Genomic DNA, 16,282 nt, shown 5'->3' on the forward strand with positions numbered 1-16,282 from the left:
ACTTCCGATTCGTTATTAGAAGGAAAAGGTATATAGGTAAGAAAGAGGTAAATTAATTGCAGATAAACTCGGTGAAGTGGGCGGATACACATCAAAGGGATCCGTTCGTGATCGCGATGATACGACAGAAAGGAACGCGATCATAGAACTATGAGAGAAAGAAAGAGGAATAGAGAGGGAGAAACAGAGAAAGAGAGTAAAAGCGTCGGCGTATGAAACGGTGAAGCGCGTCTTAGTTTTCGTGCCAGGACATAAAACTTCACGATCGCTGCCGGCGATAACGAGCAGGCCTATCCGCGGTAACAACAAATTGGGGTTCTATAATCGTGCTAATGCATCAACCGTACGGTGCACCGGTGTGACGGTAAAATTGCACCGAGTCCTTTTGCGAAAAGGGTTGATCTTATCGAGCCGATAAAAGTGTGCGAAAATCCTATCTAAACTACCTTTGAACTAGACTGAGAGAACAGATATCGCAATCTAGGAGATTTTCTTTCTCGTTTTAACGGATTAGAGGAAATATTTTCTAGATTGGTTTCTATTTTTGATTAAACACTAAACACCTTGTACGTATTTAATCCTATCATGATCGGTCCCAAAAAATTCATATCTCTTACACTTGAACGTGGCTATTAAATTTAAAAAAAGGAATGAAAATTAACAAATTCATACGATAAATGTATTATCTGTTTTTCGTTTGAATTATCAATTCATATATATATATATCTTTCAAGAATTATATAACAAGATATTTAATTATTTTTAATAGATCTATCAGGTACATTTAAAATTACTATGATTTCAATGTCATAAAAAATGATAAGATTTTTTAAATACTAAGGCATTTTGCTAGATAATTTCCGATCGTTGTTCGATTCGATGCTTTTTTCGAGTAGTTTAACACACGAGAAGCAAGGCGTCTCGAGGCTCAGCAATTATACTAAAACCTTACGAAAACCACCTGACCATGGAGTTGGGACGCGGCTAAGACGGTCGGAAGCTGCAAATCGGCCGATTCTTAAGCCGTCGGAGGGCAGTAATTTCGATGAAATCCTATCCGATGTTCTCTTCTCGCGCACGTTCTTTTACAGACCTTGTACGGAACAAGACGACGACGACGAAGACGAAGACAACGATGAGAACGATTTCGTTGGCTTTTCGAAAGTATCGACCAACACTATTTTATTTCTTTTTTTCTTTTCGTTGCTACAACTTTGACGATCTCTTACACTTTTCTTTCGTTTGGTAGTAAAACGATAGCACATAGCGTATACCCTGACCCACCATCAGTTTCGAAGAGAGAGAGAATTCTCTATCTCTCTTTTATATATATATATAGATGTATATAAGTGTGTATATATATATATCTTTGCTGAGTCGAAATTAGAAAAGTGCTCGGTATAAAACCGAGGTAACGAGTTAGTTACAAGCCATGGGGTACAACATCTGCCGCGAGTTGGAGAAACGTCGGGATATCAGCCGAAAGAAAGAGAGAGAGAGAGAGAGGGAGGGAAAAGATAAAGATGATGGAGAAAGAAAAAAGGAAGGATAAGAAGAGTGCCCTTTCGAAGACAACGACCCGCCACTCAGGCACTCGTAAAAAGAACGGGAATGTCACTGAATGACGGGTCGCGAGACCGGCTCCGTAAGTAATTCTTCGGCAATTACATAATTACTCGTGGTTAGCCCTTGCTCAGTAGTAACACCACCACCATCACAACTAAACAAGCACCACACCAACCAGTCAGCCAGCCAGGAAAAGGTAGGCAAGCAAGCAAGCAAGCAAGCAAGCAACAAGCAGGCAGCATCACATCAACATCATCGCCACCACCGACGACCGTTTCTCTTCATTCTTCTTCTTCTTCTTCTTCTTCTCCTACCTTTTACTCTGGGTCCGGTTGCCGGTACCCAGAGAAGAGCAGTCGTTACGATATTTACTACTATATAATGGCCGACTTTTGCCCGACCAAGAAACGGACCGCTCTCGGCCGTGCTACGGGAACAGTTTAAGAAGCCCAAAGCTTCGTCGTCTTAGCTATGATCCCTTTTGCTAAATCTTCTTCTTCTTATTCTTATTCTTCGTTCGCAACATTCTTACTTTAGTTCTTACCTCTTTTCTATACAATTCTACGATACCTGGCCTACAAATCAACCTTGAACGTGTTCCCATACCAAATATTGTTCTAATGAAAACGAGACATACGTTGATTTGTTCTTGTTTTTTTCTTTTACAATACAATTTTACGAAATTATCGACGAAATTTCTTTTTTTTTTTTTATTTGAAACAACAAGACGTTCGCTTCTGTGTTTCTCACGAAGAGAAACTCTCAGTGTTGTTTGATGAAGAGAGAGAATGAAAAATAAGAGGAAGAGGAAGAAAAGAAAAAGAAGAGAAAGAGCCTCGTCGAAATTACATATCCGAATATTTTTTTCTTCCTCATCTCTCCTAAACAACCTTTAAAGCGTATCGTAGCTTTGCACGGCAGCCACGTAGTAAGAACACGTAATCGTCGAACACGATCGGACCAATTTGCATCGTCTCCCAAAGTCATTCCCACCGTTCTCAAGGCCGTTCGTTCGTTCCAAGGATTCGACCAAGAACACATTACGTTTTAGAAAGAAGAATAATGCTGTTGAAAAAGGAAGATGCTGACATTCTCAAAAACAAAAGGGTCTCCCAGCAATTCGTGGAATTCTAACGATGACTCTCCTATGCGAACAGCAAGGAAATATGGGTGTCATAACATAAAAGGGGTGCGAATATGTTTGTGTATGTGCATGTATGTGTAAGAGAGAAAGCTATAAAGAAACTCACGCGTGACCTGTATTTAAGAAGACTTAGAATAAGCCCCCCGGAACCATCGAGCTAACTTTTTCCTTCCTTATTTGGACGTTTGTTCATTCTTTTTTCTTTCTATCTCGTTTTCTTTGTCTCATTCTCTAGTTATAATATATCGTGAACACGAACGTGAGAACTTAAATTTTGGCATGCCACGTTTAATACCTCCTCAGTCGATCCGGTTCTTCCAGCGGGTGTTTTTTGTTTTTTTTTTTTTTGGTAAACTGGGCACCTCGTAGATTGGCCCGTTAATCTTCCACGCGCAGTCAATCCGTCCGTTCGTTTTGGACAAATTTTTTGACACGGAACATCGCTATCGACGGGTCTTCAGATACATTAAAAATACTTACAATGCAATTAATCGTATTATTAATTTGATTTATAAAATAAAATTAAACGAATAAGAAGAAATAATATATAAAAGATTTGATTGAAATAAGGATAGATCGTTTTGTGTTTAATTTCATGACTGTACAGTCATGGTGTATACCTATAGCGGTTTTCTATAGTCTTTGCGAATGACAGGCAGTTAAATTATAGGTAGTAGGTACTATAATAAATTGATAGATCGTTCTGCAATCAATATCGTCTTCTGAAAATAAATAAAAAGATGAAACAAAGACAGTTATCGATACGTGCCAGCAGGTGAAAAGATTCTCTCAAAGGGTTGGCAACGAAAGAAAAGACTGAAGGAAGGAAAGAAAGAAAGAAAGAAAGAAAGCAAGCAAGCAAGTAAGAAAGAAAGAGAAGGAATAAAGGATTATTCGCGAGAGAAGACGCGTCGTGGGTTGCGTTAAAACACGCCCTCGCTCGTTTTACTCGCGCGAAGAGGCGTAACGAACGAATCGTATACAACCACTGCCGAATCGATTCCTACTCGATGATAGACCTTGCGTCCGGGACTACATAAAGAGAGAGAGAGAGAGAAAGAGAGAAAAAGGAGCGAGAATTTGCGCGAATAACTTCTTACCCCCCTATCGGTTATCGGTAATAAATTTAGAAAGAAATTATCGTACGAAGGTAGAAAAGGGTTAGCACACTCGAGATGATAGAAGCACGTAGTAGTCGAGAAGAAACGTAGGCTAAGGAGATATTCGAAAAGGGGTTGGGTAACTTGTTGCAAAGCAAACAACAATAATAATTATTTGATAGAAGAAAGAAAGAAAGAAAGAAAGAAGGAACGAAAGAAAGGGAAAGAGAAATAGAGAGAGAGAGAGAGAGATAGATAGATAGAAAGAGAAACTTGGCGCGAGCTCGTAATATCTGTAATGGGCCGTTCTACACGAGTGACCTGTCGGCCAGGTCTGAATTAATGGCAGCCGAGATTTCGCGAGGAAACGCGAGAGAGAGGGGTAAACAGGGTGGATGGGGGTGGGACGGGGGAAGGGGTGAAGGGCTGCGATAGCGCGATGGGGGAAGAACGGGGTGGTGGCGGGGGGGGACACACTCACTCGTTCTTTGAGTCGTGGCTCACGACCGACGACTCCCCAACCGATTTTCATTCGCGATCGCGATCCTTCCGACGTAGAAATGCGTGAAGGTGAGGAGTGAGAAACATAAAACAAGAGAGGGGGAAGGGGGAGGCGGTGGAGGTGAGATAGAAAGAAGAGGGAAGGTAAGCATGCTTCTTCTTCCTCTTCTTCTTCTTTTTCATCTTCTTCTTCTTCTTGTTGTTGTTGTTCTTCCATCGCGCTCGTGCCGCTGATCTAGCAAGCAGATCCACGCGAGATTACGCGAACGTTCCAACCGAACGAAGGAGACTTCGGATGAGAGGAGCCTTAGTTGATCTCGATCGGTTAAACTAAGGAGCACAAAAGTTTCGATCATGTCGATCGTGTGTTCGAACGTTTATGGGACCGGTCGCGATCCTCTACTTATATGTCTTGAGAATGAAACACGGTATAGAATTAGTTTTCTTTTATTATTATAATATCTTTTTAACATAGATTATTCGAGTGAATTTCGAATATGTAACTTGATAGTTACCGATCACTATGATAATGTCATTCATTAAATCGTATCGTAGAAAAATTCTTCTTACTTTACCACAAATAAACAGTCATCAATTTTAGAAAACATATAATATAATATACGATCAAAAGGGAAGAATAATTTGTGGTACGTGCTAAGAGACCAATAGCGAATCATTAGCAGACGAGGATACAGGAGAAAAATAGTAGAATAAAAATATAGAATAAGAAGAAAAATAAGAATAAGAATAATAAGAAGAAGAAGAAGTAGTAGAGAAGAATACTTATCATTAGTAGGGAAATATTAGCATGCAAGGGGCCGCATCTCCTGGGCTCGATATGCGGCATCGTGTGATCGGAGTCGCAGTATTGTCGAGATCTCGTAGGGATTGGCATGCAACTCGTTACGAAGCCGGCACACGAACGCGTGTGATCGAGAGAGACGAGAGAGAGAGAGAGAGAGAGAGAGAGAGAGAGAGAGAAGCATGAGAGTGCGGGAGAACGGTCGCGTGCAGCCGATCCGTAACCCATTGAGTTCCAGAGCCAGTGCATCGCACCTAAGGACTCGCTCGGAATTCGAGGACGAGAGAGAGAAATCCCCCAACCCCTCGACCCCCTAACCCTCCCTCCACCCCCCGTTCTTCCCCTCTGCTTGCTCGAACGCTAAGCCTCCTTATCCAATAAACGATCTTCGTCATACCTCTATAGGTATATAACATGGATACATGCATATCTATAGAAGTAGATATGTATAAGTATATGTATATATGTGTATAATACTATAGGTAAGAGGATTTAACAGAAGTCTCATCGTGGATTTTATTGTAATATTTAGGGAAAAAATAAATAAAGTAGTAATACAGCAGCATGTTATAAATTAAATTGTTGAATTCTTCATCGAATGATATAACCGACGAAAGCGTGAAAAGAAAGAAATTGTCCGAAGAGGAGTTAGTAAGAAAGTAGGAGAAGAAGAACGAGGACCATCTGGCAGCTCGTTTTCCCAAACGGTGTATAAGATAAAGATGAAGAAGAAGAAGAAGAAGAAATGAGGAGAGTAGAACGAGAAATAAGGAGCAGGAGTATATAATGATACAGTGTGATCCTTAGCTAACGGCTGGGATCCTCCCGCTCCTAATTAAAATTCGCCAGAGGAATACATTATGTTGCTTGCTTGCTTTCTTTCTCTCTCTCTCTCTCTCTCTCTCTGTCTTTATATTTCTCTTTCTTTCTATCTTATTCTCGGTGTTTTTATTTATTTTTTTTTCTCTGTGGTCGCAGAGCGACCCACGCTTGAGAACAACGCCCACCTTGAGGCCGATTTGACACTTCATTATTCGCCGGCACTGCTGAGGCCTGTCATTAAAACGAGATTAGTCCAGTAATCGTAAAAGTTAGTTCAAGTATGTCGACGAAGTCCAGCAAACAGTCCTCTCGGACTCTACGTTCTTTAAGATCGATTTTTCTTTGGTTTACATTTTTTTTTGTATTTCTTTTTTTTTTGTTTTAAGAAGAAAAAAAAAAGAGTTCGTGAAGTTTAATTTTCTTCTCGGATTGTTCACTGATGACATAATAATTTAGATAAATTTCCATAACCTCATCTCTACGAGTCGAAGAGGTTGTTAGTCTTTCTAGTCCGCAACGCGTTCTAGGTGAAAATCTTTTTCTAACTTTTTTTTTTCTCTTTTTTTTTTTTTTAGGATAAACGTTAGATAGAAAACGAGCGGAGGAAATGTAATGCAAGGCTCGTCGAAGAAGAAAACGGGAAAACTTTTCGGAGTGGATGGCTTGGGCTCTTAACATAGGGTAAAAGGGGATCGTTTTATACGATTTTATAGCTCGTGGCAGGCAGACACGGGGTAATACCGTAAAGGAGGGATGAAACTTAACTCGAATCGAAACGCTAATGTATACGCGTATGCACGCGTACTTTAATATATACATATATATATATATATATGCATATGTGTATATGTCTACTACGTACATAAATATATATACGTGTATACATTTAGACAACGTTTCCTGAATCGGGGTTAAGCCACGCTTCGGTGAATTTTGTTGAACAAGAAGATGCAACGTCGTGATTGTTCAGTCAAATCCGCCGAAAAGGGACGAGGGTGGTGGCGCACGTTACCGGCAGGCAACGCGTCCTATCCGATTTTCAAGCGGCATACATCGACTATGTGCATACGTAAATGCTTCTAGAGTTTGGTTGCTAAAGTGCCACCAACTTGTCCAGCTTATTGAGGATTAATGTCACGTACTTGTTCTCGGCCAACGTAAATTTTACGATTTTTCTTTACTTAAGTGTCCTTTCTACTTCGTTTTTTTTTCTTTGCTTTTTCTCCGATAAACATTTTATATATTTTATTTTGATTTTTCTACAGAGTAGACTACAGAGTGGAATTAAAATTTTAATTAGATTATGAATAAAATTAACTAAGTAGTATTTTTTTTCGTTGCGAGTATTTTATAAAATAATGATAAAATTTCGGGAGCCGTAAGTTCAATTCGATTTGTCTTCGAATTATTTCAGTATTCACAAAAACATGTGATAAAGATGCAAAAATGTTTCAATCGAAAATATCTTACGTTTATTTATAATAGCCATCGTTTTAGCCAAAAAATTGAATATTGCAAGAAAATAACAATAAATCCCTAGCAAGAAAGATAAAGATAAAGAGAGAAAGAGAGGGAGAGAGAAAAAGAGAGAAGAATTTAGAGTCGCTTATCTTTTTTGATTTTTTAACGAAAAAGGAAAGTTTACTACCGCTCGGTGCCTTCTTCTCCCCCGAGGTCTCCGAAGAACACTCCTTTGTCTCTTTATGGTCCGAAAGTGGCCCGTGGAAGCGAACGATGCACCGTGCAAGTTCGCAGCCGCCATATCGACGCCGCCGCCACCGCCACCACCATCACCACCATCACCACCACCACCACCATCACCACCAGCATCGCCACCACCGCGGTTACAGTCGTCTTCTTCTTCTTCTTCTTCTTCTTCTTCAACGCCACGAAGAAGTACGGTCGGATAATAACGAGTTTCGCTGTCGTCCCTTTCGCCCTTCGCGTAACGCGAGTCGTAAAGTCGAGCGTGCGCTCCTCTTCTCTTCTCTTCTCTTCGAACTCTCCTTCTTCCCATATTTTTTTCTTTCTTCTTTCTTTTCGTTTTTTGCCTCTTTTATTTTATTTCTCTTTTTATTTTTCTATTTTTTCTTTTCTTTTTTTTCTTTTTATTTCCTTCCTTCTTTCCCCGACCAACAATTTTTTTCTTCTTCTTGTTTCTTGTTTCTTGTTTCTTTGCCGATGTAGACGACGATGTCAAATTTTTATTGCACCAACCGCCAGCCCACTCTCGAAATGCCGTCAGTATTTTAAAATACCTTCCGGCATGCTTTTTCGGCTGCTTCTACGGTTTTGTTTTTTCTTTCTTTTGAAAATCAACCGAAATTATCCCCGATTGAGTGATCTCGCTCGACCTTACTCCCCCTCCCCTATTCTTCTTCCTTTTTAAAAGATTCTTCAAACGATATTTATTTGTCTCGAGTGTTGTTTCTTTTTTAACCCGTTTGAACAAATTTTCAAGTGCCAACATCTGTCGAAATGATCGTAACGATGTTTCCGACTCTTCTTTCTCGGAATTTGCGTCGTTTGGTTAATGGTATTATTTTAATTATTTAAACACTAATCACGATATTCTTTTAATCCTCTATTAATTTATTTTTCCAGTAAGGAAAAATAATGCTAGCTGTAACGGCAACATTTACGATAAACTTCGTAAGGAAAATTTACGATATCGTTACGAAAAAAGTAAATAAAATAATTAAATAAGAATTTTAAATAGTTAATAATTTGAACGTAACGTGTATATTATTCGTGTATAAAACATGTAATGAGACGTATAATTAAGTATAACCTTTCATCTTGGAAAACAGATCATTACGAGCAGGTAGAAGATAAGAATTCCTGGGACAGATCTTTTGAAGATGCTATGGAACCTCACGATGCACAACCAGAAGGTCGTAGAATTCCACACCTCAGGAAAGAAGATTGAAGACAAACATTGGATTCTTCCACGAAAACTTGTAAAAACAAATCAATCATCCAAAACATCAATTAGACTCTTCAAATTATAATACAAAGTTTCTAGTTTATTATTAAACAACACAAACTTAATAATTGTACCAATCAAATACCAAACAATTAGGATCATTGACTTAACAGAAAAATACAAACAAAAAAATTGATTTTATAATTTATTTTCTATTAAAAGAATGTATATATTTTTATTTTGTCAATTCGATAACTTAAACCAATACGTAAAAATGACCGATCCTAGCGTAACAAAAGTTATCTGACGCGTTGGAAAAAATTGATAAGAAATAAATAAAAAAAAAATGTCGGTATCACGAACGGAATAGGAAAAATCGACAGGCTGTAACCATTGTGCATACATTCGGTATAACAGCGTGTTCCCGTGTTATCCTACGGGACACGGAGAAAAGATCAGGGGCAGGAGGGGTGAAGACGCATTACCAGATTGCCTCACGCCGTTCGTATTCACCGGTCTTTTACATTCATGAAGCTTTTATTCGCTTGATTTGCCTATACGCTTCTCGTATTCACGGCTCTCGATTTGATTTGCATTGATTGGAGTGCTGCTGCTGCCCTTTTTGATACCCCCAGCCTGAGTCTTTTCTGCCTAACGCGACGTTATAGCAAACGCACGCGTATACTATTTGGTTGTAAGTACAATGAGAAATGTTGATCGTATATACAACGATTCTTCGAATATTCGACGAAAATTACAACGATTCTATGTCATTTGTTTGTCATCATTTTCTTTCTTTCACTTTTATGACACAGGATTTCCATCAATTTAAATTCATATTTTTGTTTCTGAAGCATAGAAAATGAATTTTAATTTAGTGGCCAATGTTTGTTACTCAAATTTGTTGTTTCTTCAATCTCTCCGACGTTTTAAATTGATCAGAGATAATTAAAGGAAATAATTACAAATAAAACAGCAGTCGTGTTGGTCGCATCGCAGTGACGAATTACTGGTTGCATGAGTGCAAGTATCTCGCGTTAAGGTAATTTCGGTTGTAACTAAAAGACCGCAAAGGTCTTCGACGAAGAACATCGTCTCGATCCGTTGATGATTTATGCCAGGCCACGCGGGAATGGTTACTTTGAAGTTCCAACCGAGCGAAAGTTTTACCGACCGAGAGGGAGATAACTTCGACAAAATTATCTATGGCGAATGAGAGCCAAGTTTTCCTATAGAAAACTGCAAGGAATGAATTATTCACGATGAAGAATAACTCTCGGTTACTCTTCGATTTGGAAAAAAAATGAAAGAAAAAAAAAAAAGAAAATATTCAAACGTATCTCTAAGGTTGACTTATAAAAATTGTCGTTGTACTATCGAGACAAGTTTGAATTCCAACTTGAAATTAAAAAAAAGAAAAAAAAAAAAAGGCTACTACCGTTTGTCGTAATGTCCTGTCGTCTAACGCGACCGTAAAGCTCGATGATTAATCGATTTCTCGAGAAGGAGGAAAGAAAGAAACCTGTCGACGATCGAGAGAAGAAACAGGGGAACGAACGTGAGCAAAGGACGCCGACGAGAGACGCAAAATATTTGGGGACAAAACCCCGAGTGACAAGACCGAGTCATTAATAAAAATCATTCTCTCGTTAAACTGAAAATATTTGTACCTTAACAGTCGTCGTGAACACTATGAACACCCTCGCAGCAGTATCTCGCGGCTTGTGAGATCGTGGATGAACAGAAATGAAAAGAGTGTAAGGATAAGCGAAGATCAACGTGTTTAATCGTCACGGAATGAGTATGAGTTTTTTTCTCTTCTTATTCTTTTTTTTTTTTTCTCTTTATCTTATTTTCTTTTATCTTTTTGTATTTTTACGCGCGCGGCATGGAAAAGAAAAAAGAAAAGGTAGGCCACCTGGAAACTCTCCCAGATAAAATTGATTCGTACGCGTATTTCGCGGCGACCTGGACCGTGATCGTGTAGCATCATTCATCTCGCTCCTATACTATTAGTACTGTTATTTATGGTTTAAAAAGTCTATAGATCGTGGTAGGCTATTATGTATCCGTATCGAGACCACGTCCACCGGCGTTGATTTATGTGTCCGCGCAAATTGCCGCTTGTCCTTTGTATAAGACGTTGGAAAACTTGGACGATTAAATCCCTGGCTAATAGTATGGATTGTAATTTAGTTAAATGTACAAAAATGTCTACTTCTTCGGATAACGTTTTATCTTCGGTATAATTTAATTGGACGCCGTTCCAATTAACGTCTTATGATATTTTCTCTTGAAACTTTATATATATATTTAGATCAAATATCATTTTTATAAGAAACGAATAAGTGGTTCTCGCAAACAACCAATAGGAAAATTAGAACAACGATGACGACGACTTAAAGTCGAGGTTCGATTAAAACCGTTCAAAGTTTCAACAAGACTTCCCTTTATCTTTGGAGTCGTCAAGTATTCGAAATCATTTCAACGTTGGATAACGTCGCAACAGTAATAGCTGGTGTTCCTTTTGCATAACCAAGAGCTCTACATAATTATCTTGAAGTTCCTTGATCAGATCGGATCTCTTCACGATCATCTGCATCTTCCAGTCCATGTACCGACTTTGCCTCTTCTCATTGATAAGATCACGACTGTGCTCCATCTCGCACCTTACCACGTTCATGTTCACGATCATAAGATCGAGAAGATCGTTTTTCCTCTTGGTTCTATCGATCTTCTTACCGACCTCCTCCAGTCTCTTGGCCCATTCATCGAGGCTCTTGCCAAAATGATTTTGCATCGTCTCGAGTTCTCTTTCCAAACGTTGAGCCGTCCTGTCCTCCTTCAAACCTCTAGCCCTTCGTTTTAAATATATCTGTATCTCTCGAGTGACGTTGGTACCTTGTATGAAACGTAGATCATCTTGAAAATCATCGATACGCATCTTCAACGTTCGATGCTCCCATTCCTTGTTCCGAATAGTCTTCTGAAATTCAATCTTATGCTCCACTGCTTTTAATTTAAATTCACCCGCCCCTCCGATCAACACGTTAGCTTCCTCGATTATTTTTCTAGGTATCAGAATCGCGTTCAAGGTCTCGTTGCAACTCCCATATAAATTTATCTCTACCTGGCCCATTCTCATGACCAATTGTATCTCCGTGTTCAAATCAAAGATTCTCCTGTCTTCTTTCATTCGATTTAATTTTTGTTTAAGCTCGTGTATATTACTTTGACACTTTTTCAATTTTTCCTTATAAACATTTACCATTCTCTCAGATCGATCAATTTCAGCTTGCTCAGCTTTGATCTTTAATTCCAATTCGATTCGTTGACGTCGTATTCGCGTTAAATGTTCCCAGTGATTATCTTCTATCGAAGATGGTAATATACTCGGTCGTAAATCCAATTCGTCAATGATTTTCAAATATTCTTTACATACGATCGGCAAGTAAATTAATTTCGTTCGACTAATCACGCATTTACTCAGATCGATTAAATCAGTCATAGTAACGTTCTTTAAATTGGTTCTCGGTCGACGTTTGTATTGACGTGAAAGAAAATCCACGGATGATCTACCCAACGACGGAAATTCTGATCTAAACTTTTTCTCTAAAATTTTCTCCCGATTGTACATTGCTTCCATTGGCGTTAATAAATTTTTGTGAACATTTTCAAATGATTCCAGTTCTTCCCTAAGTGTCGTCTCGGATTGTTGATTCTTCGCAATTTCATTTAACATTTTTTCGTAATTTTCAATATTTTTAGCACGTGTATAATTTCTTATACGACCACGTACATAATGAAATTCCATTTGTTTGATAGCAGCTTTCAATTTTAATTTCGACTAAAAAATAAACAGAAAAATGAATAAATTTATAATACAAATTTTCTGACTAACATTTTGTACTTTGTTTTTTACGAACCAGAAATAATTCGTTTAATTGGGAATTAAATTTATCAATACCCTCTTGCAAAGAGGATTCCACTTTAACGTAATCAACTTCTAGAATTTTTTTATAACGTTCCCGATTTTCCAAAAGATTCTCAACATCGGTTTGATATTTTTTCACTTCGCGAATATCTTCAGCCGTATAATCTTCTGGTTGTTTGATCAGCATACACATGGGTTTTGGAATGTCCTTCTTAATAACGTCTTCCCAACGAACCTCCAACACACCGTCCATCATTGCCATAAGTGCACGTTCACGAAAATCATCGGCTAATAACAATTGTCTGATCCTTTCAGCTTCGATAGCCTGTTTGTCCAAAATTTCTTGTTGCGACGGTGAAATATAAGGTTTAACCTTGACTTCGTGATCCAAAACTCGTACGATCCTTTCAGGTTGTTCCTAGTTCGAGATGATTCTAATTAAATATATCTTATATCTTTTAAAAATAATAATAATTTATGATACACACACACATACCTTAATATGCCACGTGGGTACTGAAGGCAAACATGGCAACGAACGATCGAACATAATTTTTAATTCCGAATCAATGTAACGTATCCTTTCGATTTTATCCCCAATCACTTTCATTTCGTATTCCTTTTTCTCATAAATCTCATTAAAAATCTTATTGAAGTAAGATCGAAGTTTATTACAATCGTCCATCAGATAATGATTGTTCAGTATCACCTGAAAGAACCCGTAAGATTCCATCTGCGAGTAATAATAAGGGGATGGCTCGATGAACCGGTGGCTCGTCATACCTATGAACAAAATGAAAGGGATCGACGTTAAAATATAATATTAATACGAAAGATCCGATCTACGCGTACCAATCTGTCGGGAATTTTTGTCTACCTTCGAAAGCCCTTTTCTCTTCTATCTCTTCTTGGTCGATCTCACGTTCCTCATCTTCCAAGAGATCGCTCATTTTTAGTCTGTCGTCTTCGCGAATCAATTGTAAAGGATTAACCATGGCAAGTTTCATTTGTGATTCGGTATACGTTCGCCATGCTTGAAAACTCTCGGGTTTATTGATGCTCAATAAAAAATGTCTTTGAAATTGTGCGAATTCGGTGGCTTCTTTAATATCTGAATTTTCAACAACGAATGGAAAATTCGTCACTTCGAAATAACCAGTTATGGAAAAGATCGACTTGGCAAGAATCTTTTGTGAATCCCAATAATATTTTTTAATCCATGCAGCAATGTGGTCCATAGAACTGCAATTGAACTCGTGCTCCAATCGCTTATCTTCTCGAGCATCTTTAGCTACTTTCATCGCGTGCTCGCGTTCGGCCTTGTCGAGGTCGAAATCCGACACCGGTAACCTCTCAAGCTCTGGAACGATTTCGTTCTTATTCAACAGTTCTACGACGACGTTCTTCAGTACCAAGAAGTCCTTCATTATACTACTTCTTTCCACGGCGCATACATTTTCTTCTTCCTTTAATATTTTCCTTGCTACCCAATCGACCCAGGTCAAATCGATCTCCTCTTCGAATTTATTTAATCTTCGTTTTGCCGGATTCAGTAGACTTACTAACGATGTAGTCAAGGTAGCATAATCAGCAAGTATACCTTCTTCTTCTTTCTCAGATGTAGGTTCATCAACGGGATACAATTTCTTTGCAACATCATCCTACGCTAAATAAAATACATTTTTATTCGTTACAATTGTACAAACACATTAATGTAACATCAATTTTACCATTTGTTCTATTTTTTTCATCCCCACCAACGAGCCATCGTGACCAAGGACAACAGCCAAATTTGCATTAGGGTTAACCAGACCTTTGACCGATCCAAAATCCTGTCTATGATGTGTCATCATAGTCCCTATGATTTCTTTGATCCATTTATCTCTAATTATGATCAAACCATCGTACGCACCAGTCGTCAACCAATTACGATCGACAAAGAGACGCGCGCATCGAAAATTATGATTCGTTCCCATAGCATTTACGATTTCGATGATGTCCGATGTTGTTTCTAATAATTTCAATACGTGTAAGTGTCGTGTCAGATAAGGTGTACCCACAATTAATTGAGGATTTCCTGGTACGGTGTAGATATTACGAAATGGGGTTTTTAAATTCAGTTTTGCGATAATCTTATCTGTGTTAACTTGTTCTTTAGACACCTCATAAATGGCAATTTGTTCTCCAACGAAATATCGTACCGATGTGACAAGTAAAACAAACAATTTAATCCCCTTTCGAGAATCAAACAATAAAACATCGTTGATTGTTCTTTTCAAACGAACTTGTCCTATCACCGTATACGAATTATCTTTTAAACTGATGCAAAAGCAATCACCAGATTTTTTATAGGCCACGACGAGAGACCTGTGATCAAAAAATTCATTTGTCGGATTAGGCAAATATTTTTGTTGCAAATGATGTCAAACCTGCCGGAGGAAGAAAATTTGATCAAATCCAACGGTCTTTTATATAATCTCATGTTCAAAATAATCTCAGGATTCTTTGGATCAATCGTATTAATCATCAACACTTCACCCTGATTGGTAGTCAACGTGATTAATGGATAATCTGGATGCGAAGCTTGACAGGAAATATCACCTATCGTTTCCGGAGATATTTTTCCTATTTCTAATCCACTTTTGCACTCTAATATAATTAAATCTTTCAAATCTTCGCTGATCGCTACCACATGGTGACACCATGGATAAACAAAATCAATATAACGATATTTAACACCGTGATAGTAATATTTTTCTACCGAGGGTGTAGTTTGCTTTTCCACAAATTGAATTTGCATCAAATGTCTTTCGATAGTGTAGTAAAATAGCCAATCATTTTTTAAAGGATGTGTCACGAGTATGTAAGGTTTGTTCGCAGATTTGATAGACCTGTTGATCAAAATATTAAACAAATGTAAATGCAGATGTTTTTTTCTTATTATGAGAAACACGTACCACACTTTGTTCCAAGTATTAGAGTTAGCATCTTTTTTGTAATAACGTATTTGACAAAATGTAGTCTTCAAAATGATTCCATTACGATACCAACAAATAATTGGCTTTTCATATTCTTCGCATACTTCGCAATGTTGAGATAGGACAATACGATGAACATCGGTACCATCCTCGTTACTCAAATATACATGACCATCATGATCAGTGATCGCTAAAATTGGATCACCTGGCGAAGGACACCAATCCACCCAACGTATCGGCTCATCTTTTGGTAACTTTATCTCATAATCTGTACTGTACATTTTTATTTTTATAAACGGTATTAAAAATGTAAATAAAATTCAATTTAGTTATAAACCTTTGAGAATGCAAATCTCGCCGATAACATCGACACTCCATACGAACAATTTGCCGCAAGTTTTTCCCATTTGTGCTACGAGTTTTGGACCATTTTGATTAATTCTAAGTATTTGTCCTAATTCATCTCGAATGCAGGTGTTAACTTCGACAATTTTTTCACCAGTTCTCCA

At 38.1% G+C, this 16,282-nt stretch overlaps 1 protein-coding gene across 1 annotated transcript; it reads right to left on the minus strand.

Annotated features, from left to right (window-relative positions):
* Positions 1-11,340: 11,340 nt before the first annotated feature.
* On the minus strand, positions 11,341-16,054 carry LOC122523324 (cilia- and flagella-associated protein 43-like). Its single transcript, XM_043644998.1, has 7 exons — positions 15,753-16,054; positions 15,225-15,686; positions 14,526-15,162; positions 13,673-14,456; positions 13,292-13,578; positions 12,788-13,213; positions 11,341-12,708 (listed from the first exon to the last, which is right to left on the minus strand). Exons 1-7 carry the CDS (start codon positions 16,052-16,054, stop codon positions 11,341-11,343), a joined length of 4,266 nt encoding a protein of 1,421 aa, XP_043500933.1.
* Positions 16,055-16,282: the final 228 nt, after the last annotated feature.

The sequence above is a fragment of the Polistes fuscatus genome, unplaced genomic scaffold, assembly GCF_010416935.1.
Source record: "Polistes fuscatus isolate 324 unplaced genomic scaffold, CU_Pfus_HIC Scaffold6, whole genome shotgun sequence".
Taxonomy (NCBI): domain Eukaryota; kingdom Metazoa; phylum Arthropoda; class Insecta; order Hymenoptera; family Vespidae; genus Polistes; species Polistes fuscatus.